The sequence below is a fragment of the Pinus tabuliformis genome, chromosome 2_1, assembly GCF_031772625.1.
Source record: "Pinus tabuliformis cultivar Carrire ecotype Pingquan chromosome 2_1, CPIR1, whole genome shotgun sequence".
NCBI classification, from domain to species: Eukaryota; Viridiplantae; Streptophyta; class Pinopsida; order Pinales; family Pinaceae; genus Pinus; species Pinus tabuliformis.
The window spans coordinates 667865947-667876518 of NC_142299.1; the positions used below are offsets into that span (position 1 = coordinate 667865947).

Consider the following 10572-nt stretch of genomic DNA (forward strand, 5'->3'; position numbering starts at 1 on the left):
TAAAATTTTTCTAATCCATAATTTAGTTTTTCATGTAAGCTAATGGATAAAATTGCCTTCTTAATGCAACTATAAAATCATTCCAAGAAGAGATAATCTTACCACTTTTCTTCAAATCTTCTTGAGTTCTTGCCTCCCACCAGATGAGGGTTTCACTTTCCAAGTTAAAAGAAGCAAGCTAGATATTTGTAACATCATCATCAATCTTTTGAATCTTGCAATAGACTTCAATTTTATGAATCCAATTATCCAACTTTTCATCATTTACTTCCCCATTGTACATAAGCAATTCAAACTTGACATCAATCTTAAGCAAAGGATACTTAGCATGTCCTTTTGGAGATGGAGGAGGAGTAGGTTTATGAGATGAAGGAGGTGAGGATGGAGGTGAAGATGGAGGTGAAGGAGGAGGTGGAGGTGGAGGCTTGCTATCATAACCACTATTACCTTTTGGATAATTTGAACTTTCTCCTTGCAACCTTGTTTTCCTCTCATTTTAAAACACTTTAACCATCTTAGACATATCATAGAAATCCTTTCTAAAATATCTCTCATCCTTAGACATCAACTCTTTTCCTTCTTAATGCGCCATGAATGATGGAGTTTGTGGATTTTATGACCTCCTTGAATCAATTTGAGGGTTTGGTTTTTCAAGCACTCCTTCTCCTCTTCTCATTTTAGATCTTGTAATCATTTAACACTTTTAAAAATTTTCAAACCTTCAAAACAACCATGCTCTAATACCAAACTAATTTGAAATTAAAAATTAAAGGTTTCTTGAAAAAGTTTGCAAGCTAGTTTAAGTCTTGTGGGAATGGATTGAAATTGCAAAAGAACATAAACTTATTAAACTTAGTTAAGTTTTACAGATTTAAACAAAGAAAAATGGACAATATTCAGCATAAAAAAACAATAATTTGATGATGGAGTGCACCCATCTTGGGCTACATCTCCAAGTCTAGCTTTCAATGTTGGCCCTTTAAATTATATGCTCAAAATTCCAATTACATCAAAATAAAATGCCAGAATCACACAAATAATGCTTCCATTGTGTCTAAAACACCCAGAACCCTTGCGTAGGCTCTTCTTAGGCTCAGAAAGGCTAAAAAATGGCCAAGTTAAGCCTGCTTCTTCCTTTTCGTACTAACTGTCTTGCAAAATTGACCATCTGTCAAAACTTGTAATGAATTCTACCTTTGGCAGTTCTGTAAGGTGACAGACTCTCACGGGCTTGGTGACATTTCCGCTGAAAAAGTGTAAGTTTTCAAGTAATTAAGCGTGCCAATAGGGCCACACTCCTATTCCTTCGCTCCTTGGTCATATTAGGTGGCATATGGTTGCGGGTTGGGTGCCACACGCCAACCCTTCCAAAATTCCTACCGGCAGTCACGTGGAGTTAACAGAACCTAGGGCTAGAGCCTTACTCCCCACCCTTTCTGCCTTAGCTCTCAATCATGCATTATGGCACGAGAGATGGTCATATGTCACACGCCCATCCCACTGACTGCGACCTTGTATTATCGCCATATGCGCTTAACCCCTCTCTATCGTCGGTGGTCATATATTATAACAAGAAACCATGGGCCAAGATGGTCAGGCGTGCCGGCTGGCCCACCCATCCCCCCAACTGTGAGAATAGTTGGCAATAAGTATAAGGTGGTGGTTATGGTTTAATAAGCAACATGTTTAGTGTAACAGTTTGACTCTTGGCTTCTTAATGGTAGGTCTATTATTCGATCCCCATGACATCTGGTTCGCCAAATTCAACAAAATTTTCCCTCATCCACAGTGCCACGTGGCACCCTAGGATTGGGCCATGTGTCACTCCATGATTGGACCATCCTAAAAATCTCAATGAATCATAGCCCACTGGTGGGCTCCAGTATTGTAGCAATAATGCTACAACTCCTGGAGCTTCCTTCTTTAATTTTATCAACGCGGTGGTTCGTAACAAACTTGGAAGCGATGGTGCTGTATGCACAAGTACTAGCTCTTGCCGCAGCTGTCACTTGGTCAGCTGGCACAAGTCCGCTAGGGGCTCAAGCCAACTTCTATGAGCTCTTAGAAGAAGCTTTTTAATTGATGGACGAAAGCTAACTCAAAGGAAGCTGATCTACTTGCAGAAAGGAACTGAAAGCCAACAAGAAACGCAAACCCTAGCAAACCCTAATTCTACCAGCTAGTCTTACTGATGCAAAGATGGGAATGCAAACTACTGAAAGAGATGCCATTACTTCTATGAAGGTAAAATACATGTGTCTAGACTACCTCTATCTGAAGAAAACATTGTTTGTATTTTTGTTTCAGTTATTAGAATTATCATGCATGTGCTTTTAACTAGCTTTTTACTGTGCAGAGGTGGATCAAGGAGGAGAAGGGCTTGGAGAAGGTTGGGAAGGTTCAGAGAGGGTCTAAGGGGTTCCTAACACCCTTCCAGAGAGTTTCACAAAGTTTGGCTGCCAGAAACCGAGTTTATGAGCTTCTACAGGAAGTCTGCAGGGGTTCTACAAGATGTTTCAGAATTTCTACAGGATGTTCAGTAATTCCTACAGGATGTTCTACGATTGGATTTTGGATGATGGGTGAGTGGAAAAGGCTGCATGGATGGATAGGGAGATAGGAGAGGGGTTTGTAATGACTTAGTGACAGGGAGGTGAGGTGATGAGAGGATGTGGAAAACTAGTTTGTCTTAAAGAGGGTAGAGGGAGTGGAAGGCCGAGAAGAGAGGTAGGATGTCGTGGGCAGTAGAGTAATTGAGAGACAAGGGGTCAAATTTGGAGATGAGCAGTTGGCCTGGGCAAGGCTTAGAAGGACGAGAGAGGGATGGAGTTGCACTGCACAATATAAACTAAACCAAATCATCCACGTCCTGCACATAATCAAAACATTCCTAATCTGTCCTAACTGTTTAATGGAACCAATGAACAACAACGTTATTTCTAAAGAAAACCATGTATGGTACTGAAGCAAAGAAACATTCCAAGAGGTCTGAGCACATGGACAACTACTACAAACGAAAATATTGCACCAAAGATTGCATGAGTACGTAAACAAATGTTTTTGGTGGGTAACACTGTCTGCAATTCCAGCCCCTAGAAAGAGGTGAAAATGAGAGTACAGTCAACCCTTTTTTGGAGCTTTTATCAATTCTAATCTCTTTACTCTATTCTAAACATCTGGAGCAACTCTATCTTCTAACAATGACCTACTTAACCATACCACGAAATCTAACTCAACAAACTGCATTTCAAATGCATGTAAAGAGAACCATAATGCTGAAAGAAAAGATAACAATATAGAAGAAGGAGGCCTTAGGCTCTCAAGTTGGGCCCAACCCCGAGAGCTATGGCTCCTTTTAAAAACTCAGAACTGAGATCAAATCTGACTGCTTCCCATTAAGAAATAATAATCATAATTCAAAAAGTATGCCAATAATGGCTACAAAAGAGCAAAACCAAGCTAGCAGCTCGTAGTGCAGAATGTGAAACAATGTTTCAAAAGTCCTCTTCGAAGGCTAAAGCCTTATCATTTATACATCACAAGGCCCCAAGCTGGCCTCCTAAACCAGTGGGACTTGGTTGACCAAACTAGGAGTGAACAACTGCTTCCTCAAAATCCGTTTGGCTGCCTTCTAGATCCAGTTGTGATGGCTGTTGGAGCTCGGAGTTGGGGGTGAAGATCCTGAGGAAGGCCATTTAATGCTGTGAACAACCCTCCTACGAATGCTCAACCCCATCTTGGCTGTCTCCTGGCCCTTATCTGCTCGGTTTTGTTCCAATCATGTGTCAAAAAACCTGAAATGAGCACGTGTTAGCCACCTAGGAATAGTGACTGCCCTTATTCGTACAAATGACATAAACATACTAAAAAATGATGCATAAGTTATGAAAAATGAAGGATTGAGCAAAGGTAGTTAGGCCAAATGAGCCCAAAATGTTACCAAATTTGGGGCTCATCACCCACCACGTGTCATCTAAGTGTCAAATTCTGATTAGCCCCATACTACCTTGTCAACGGATGACATCAAAATGATGTCAACATGATGTCATCATACAGACTGCCTAGTTAGCTCCCAGTCACCCCTGCAAGTTGACTTTTTAGTTGTTTACCAAAAACTTCAGAACATGGTAACTTTCTCATACAGTGTTGGATTGAGGCGATTCAAGCGTCGTTGGAATCAAACTGATGAACTCCATGATTTTGCACCGGTTTAGGGACGATTTGAGCACTTTGATTTTTGAGCATATTTTTGACCCCCTGTATCACTAAAGTCCCTAGATTAACTAAGGGTGGAGGCTCTTACCTTTGGAGTCCCTCAGTGACTAGTGGGTGGAGTAAGAGGTTGTCGTGGAATAAACTTCCTTGCCTAGAGTACTCAGACTGTAGTAGAGTTACTACAACAACAAATTTATGGTGGAGGGAAGCCTATGGATTCCCTGAATTGCATGAGGGTGGAGGCCTTCACCTCTGGATTCCCTCATTGGCTGGTGGGTGGAGGTGACCTACCACTGGAGTCCCTAGACTAGCATGAATCTGAGTACTTAAATAACTGAAGGGTGGAGGTGTGATTGACCTCTGGAATCCCTGATATATATGGTAATATGATAATTTGGAACAACCTACACAAGCTAGGGGGTGACAGCTATTGGTGCACTAAGATGTATTTTTATGGACAATCTTAATTCCTACATTAATTGTCAACCCAAGGTAAGTCTTTTTATTTCAAGAGTGTCAACACTATATATGAAATGAATTCAGAGGTTAACTAATAATAAATCGTTGTAATTTCTAATGACTATCTCTTCAAACTCAATCCAAATAATTCTGAAAGAAATTCGTAACACACTTTTCAATTCTACTTAACCTATTATGAAAGCAGATGAATCTGAATAAAACTATAAAAATCACACTTGGCAATCTTAAATGGAATTGAAACTAACTCACTCAATCATTAAAGAGAACTGCGACAATTGAACAATAAATGATAATTGAACAACAAATCCTAATTGAACATCAACTGATAATTGAACAACAAATGATAATCAAATGATATATGAACAAGAAATAACTATATGAGCATATTACGGAAAGCGATCAATTCTATCTCTGAAATCTATGATAACATTACTTGGAATGAATCAACGATCTAATGCTGGAACTAACACAACCAATTCAATCAGAAGCATTACTCATTTTTTTCCCATGGAAAAATTTGTAATTTCATTAATAAGAAAGAAATTACATTTTGTAGATGCATATGCATATTCTGATATTTCTATCGATATAAAACTGCTTCCTAAGAAACATCAAATCCTACTACCTATATCACAGTGAGGTAGTATCCCAAATAGAGTCAGAGAAGAGTCCAAAATTAAAACAAAAGTACAACATTGTAAATATTATCTTAATCCACGCAGGGAGATAATACCAAAAATATGTACTATGCCAATCATAAAAATGGCCGCATAACAGTTCATAAACAACAAAAGAAATATGTATAATAATCTAAAAACAATGTCCAATGATTAGTCCAAAATGCGATAAAAGGTCTGTGATAGTGCTGGTAGAGTTCTCCATCGATCTTTTCACTGATCAGCCAGATGCCCTGCTCCCGGATCGCGCCTTCTTTGGAAAGACGGTCAGCCTCTGAGTTCTGCTCCCTATAGATATGATTATATGAAAAAAATCAAAATTGGAGATCAATCTTAATGCTTCATCAAGTATGTGTCTCAATGAGAAAGACCAACAATAAGAACACTTATTCAACCAGTCATAGGCAATCTTAGAGTCACTGGACAGTTGTAGAGCATGACATTTCTTCTCCAAGGCAAAACGGATGATATAAAAAGCTGCTGAAAGTTCTGCAAAGTTATTTTTTCCCCTTCTTAATCCCATAGTCAGACTGTAAGAGTGCCTCTTAGGTATGTGCAGGATAGCACCCCCCCACATCCATCATCTTGGGCAGCCCCATCAAAATATGCCCAGGGTTCGTTGGGGTCAATCATTTCTTGAGAGATGATCTGGGCTCTAGTGGGGGGTGAGTCATTAGGGATCAGGTCATAATCCGCTTTGATCATGGCAACAATGATAGTCCACCTAGGAGGGGAATTTTGAAATATTAATTGATTACGAGCAATCTAGACAACCCAACAAAACAACAAGGGGAGGTTTCTCAATTTGTGGGGAATGACAGAGGAAAAACAAAGGTTCCAGGAATCGACCAGTGAGCCCGGTTTCTAGTTACAATTTGAGGGTACAGCGGCAGTCACAAGATTCCATAAATGGCGAATGACTTGGCAGTTCAAGAATATGTGGGAAGCAGATTCACCATCCTTGTTGCAAAAATGACACCAGTGAGGGCCAAAGAAGGATCGCTTCATCAGGTTATCCCCCGTGGGGATTTTATTTCTCAGTATGCACCACAATAATAATCTGGATCTTGGTGGTGCCTTGAGCTTCCAGAGGTGTTTCCACCACTGGTGAAGTATGTGAGGCTTTCGCGGATCCGCCAGAACAATGTAGCCCTCCTTTGGTGTATATCTCCTTGATTTCGCCAGTGCCTAGATAATCTCGTCATCACCTTCTGTTAATTGGATATGAGCCTCTAGGAGGGCTTGTGTATAGTCCCTCCAGTTCTGCTGCCATGGAGGAGGAATGTTGAGTTGAAGATTTGTTTTCCATGCCTGTTGAAGAAAAGAGGAGTTGAGCTCATCAGCAATGTGAGCAAGGTGTGTAACATGTTTCTCCCTCAGGTGCATTAAGAGATCTAGAGGTAATCTGTGCATGTTCCCATATCCAATCCACGGGTCTATACCAATGGATACTCTATTCCCCGAATGGATTCGCCAAGTGATGCTAGAGCAGATGGGATCCAAAGCTTTCAGGAGAATCTTCCAAATTATCGAAATATCGGTATAGAGTCTAATCGGTCTTCTGATCCATTCCAGTACATGAGTGGGGGCGATATATTTCGAGTAGGCCACCCTTGTCCACAAACTGTTTGAAGCTACCAATTGCCATCCTAGCTTTGCTGCCAGAGCTGAGGAAAATTCATCAAGCTTTTTGAGTCCCCAACCTCCCCATTCTTTTGGAAGTGTGTGAGCATCCCACTTTTCCCAAGCATATATTCTTCCCAGTTGATTACCCCTCCATAAGAATCTGCAGCAGATATTTTTATCCTCGAAAAAATGCCACAAGGGATCCAAGCCAGAGACATCCAATACACCGGGGTCGCTTCTAGGACACTCTTGATGAGTGTCAATCGGCCTGCCCGAGATAAGAATCTTAAGTACCATATGCTGAGCCTTTTTTCCAGCTTTACAATGAGCCAAGTCCAATCTGGTATCTTGTATCCTATTGGCTTTAACTTGTATCCCAAATATTTCAGCCCCTCCTCTAGAGCAATCGATGTAAAGTTAAATCTATGGAGAGCATAGTGAATTTTGTGTTGTGAGCAGGCTGTGGATTTTCCTTCATTAATGATCATCCCTATGGCCTTCTGAAATAAGGAAAATATATCTCTGATCGAAGTCAAATCCCCAACGCTTCCATTGAGAAATACCAGCATGTCATCCATGAACAGTAGGTGTGTAAGCGTGCAATCATCTGTAATCTTAATACCAATGAGTCTGCCTCTTCTATGATCTTCCATTATTATCCTCCCAAGTCCTTCCATGATCAGGAGGAAAAGCAGTGGTGAGAGAGGACACCCCTGACGCAAACCACGAGCTGAGGTGAAGAATGGGGATGCACTCCCATTGACCAATACACTGAAAGGTATGTTAGTGATGCATCCCATAATCCATTTAATGAAGATAAAAGGGAAACCAAGGTGGGTTAGAAGAATTCTTAGGTATAACTAATTCACCCCGTCAAAAGCTTTAGATAAATCCACCTTCATTATCATACCTTTGCCTTTTTTGCTGTGGAGAGAGTGTAATACTTCCTGTGCTGTCCCAATCGCCTCATGGATTTTCCTGTCCTTCAGGAATGCAAATTGTTCAGGCAAGATGTGCTTTGATAAGATTGGCTTCAATATGTTTGCTATAATTTTGGCTATTATCTTGTACAAATAGTTACAAAGCGAAATGGGGCGGAATTCATCAAAAGTGGACAGATTGTTAGTCTTTGGGATCAGGGCAATGAATGTGGAGGTAATGGCCGCTTCCAATCTACTCGAAGCCCTCGACTCCTCCACAACACTGAGAAGATCCAGACCAATCAACTCAAAAAATGCCAAATAAAATTCGATGGACCAACCATCAGGTCCTGGGCTTTTGTCCTTGCTGAACCATTTTAAAGTGGCCTCCAACTCCCCCAAAGTGACCTCCTGCACCAAATCCTCCTCATCCTCTTGCTCCACATATCTAGGGAACAACTGAGCAACCCTGATAATTTCTGCTAAATTAGTCTCCCTGGGGTCACTATAGGCATTTTTAAAGTGCGAGCTTGCAAGTGAGGCGAGCTAAGGGAAAGTGTTTGCTGACCTTCCCTGTTCATCTTGCATTTTCCAAATAGTGTTAATAGCTTTCCTCCCATTAGCAAACTTTTGAAAAAAAATTGTATTTGCATCCCCCTCCTGTATCCAGATGGCCCTGCTCCTCAATCTCCATTTGTCTTCCCTTTCTTTGAGAATCTTACCACGGGCTGAGTAGAGGGATGTGATGTTATTCTTGTGCTCCTCTGATTTGTATAGACCTCCCAGCTCATTTTCAAAAACCTCCAGTTCATTCTCAATCTGTCTCAGCGCTTGATCATCCTGTATTCTTTTTTGATGGGCCCAAATTTTGGACATCTTTTTTAGCTCTGCTAGGTTGCGAATAAACCCAGCTGTAGTTGAACCTCTAACCCCTGGTGGGTTTGTTTTCCAGAAATCAGTGACCATGCTGATATATGATGCATCCTTAAGCCAGGTTGAACTGAATTTGAAAGGACCCTTCGGCCTGTCCCTTCCACTTTCCATTTCCATATAAATAGGCAGGTGGTCTGAGAGCCCACCTGTCCCAACCCATTGCCTTATATTGAGTCCCAAATCCATAACCTATTCCTTGACAAGAAATCTGTCCAGTCTCCTTGCAAGTCCATTATCCCCAACCCTATTGTTCCTCCAAGTGGCCTGTAATTTTGCAGCAGGAATGTCTATCAGATGGTGTTGTTCCAATATGGATGAGAAGTAGTCTGAGAGGGAGTCCCTTTGTGCACGATGTCCCCAAGATTCAGCATGACCTATGGAAAAATTTAGGTCCCCTCCTACTATCAGATTATCAACTGAAAATAGTTCCAAACCAAGAAGGCGATCCCAGAAAACAGGGCGATTCAGGAAAGGCCCATAAATATTGATAACTCTGAAGGGGATCCCCATCTCAGCTGAGTGTACATCTGCCCCAATATAACCCTGTCCTCCCCAACAGTTGATTTCCTTGATAGTACGAGTGTTTAATCCCATTGCAAGTCCTCTAGAACGGCCATGGGCATCTAATCTCAGAAATATCCAACCTGGCAGAGAGTGTTAAAGAGTACGAGCTATATCATTTGCAGAACCCAAGGTCTCCTGGAGGAATATGATGTCCAAAGAGTCGGCAGAGAGTAACCGACGGAGTGCTAGTTTTTTGTCGGGTCTAGCTAGCCCTCTGCAATTGTAGGATAGAATCTTCATGGAGGGGGTTCGGATGGGGTTGTTCTTGCTCTAAGAACCCTAGTGATAGTAGATTGCTTGCCCAAAGCAATGTCTACATCAGCTTGTGCTTGTGCGATTTTGAGATCAGAGGGACGGCCTCGAGAGGCCTTGGAAGGGGGGGGGGGGGGGGGGGGGGGGGGGGGATGGAGAATATCCAGTCCAACCTGGTCCTGGACCGAATTCCTCGATCGAGATCGAGTATTGTATCTTGGTACTAAGGCGCTATCAAGGAGGCCGAGGGCTGCGGAGGAGGGGTGCAAAAAAGCATGGGGGGAGTGGGGGGGAAGGAGGTGTGGGGGGGGAGCGATGGCACATAAACTTGGTACAGGGGACTCAATAGGGAAATCAGTACCCAGACCCAATAACTATTCAGATATTGAATTATGAATATCAGAAAAGCATTGTGTGGTGGGTAAGTGAAAGGAATTCATACCCGATGTATTGGAGTCACCTGAGGCTGCCACAACAGTGCCAGGTACTGGAGGAGGGGGGCGATGAGGCGGTCGACCACGCTTCCTTTGAGTATTCTGGGCTGGTTCCGCAAATCGCAAACCAGGGCTTGAAAATGTGGCTATTCCTCCAGAGTGAGGAGTAGAAATCCTATGAAAATCCTCAGAGGCACGAGACTGTTCCTCTCTAGCTGGGTCTCCATGCGACAGAGCTTCCTGTTCCTGTGATTCCTGGGTAAAATTTCTCGCTGACTTCCTGCTATTCCACTTGTTCAGAGGGCAGTCTTTAAAAAGGTACCCCACCTTGTGGTAGCGCCTACATTTGAAAGGTACCCCCTCATAGTCTAGCATTTACTCCTCGCTACACCCCTCCACTAAATGTTAATATACCCCAGAAGCCCATCCGAGAGGTCCATGTGTAGTAATATTCTGGCATAAGCCATTCTT

At 42.1% G+C, this 10572-nt stretch overlaps 1 protein-coding gene across 1 annotated transcript; it reads right to left on the reverse strand.

The window, feature by feature from the left end:
- Nucleotides 1-7858: 7858 nt before the first annotated feature.
- LOC149202370 (uncharacterized) lies at nt 7859-9037 on the reverse strand. The gene is made up of 2 exons (XM_089401571.1): nt 8487-9037; nt 7859-8366 (listed from the first exon to the last, which is right to left on the reverse strand). The coding sequence occupies exons 1-2, from the start codon at nt 9035-9037 to the stop codon at nt 7859-7861; spliced, it is 1059 nt and encodes a 352-aa protein (XP_089257697.1).
- Nucleotides 9038-10572: the final 1535 nt, after the last annotated feature.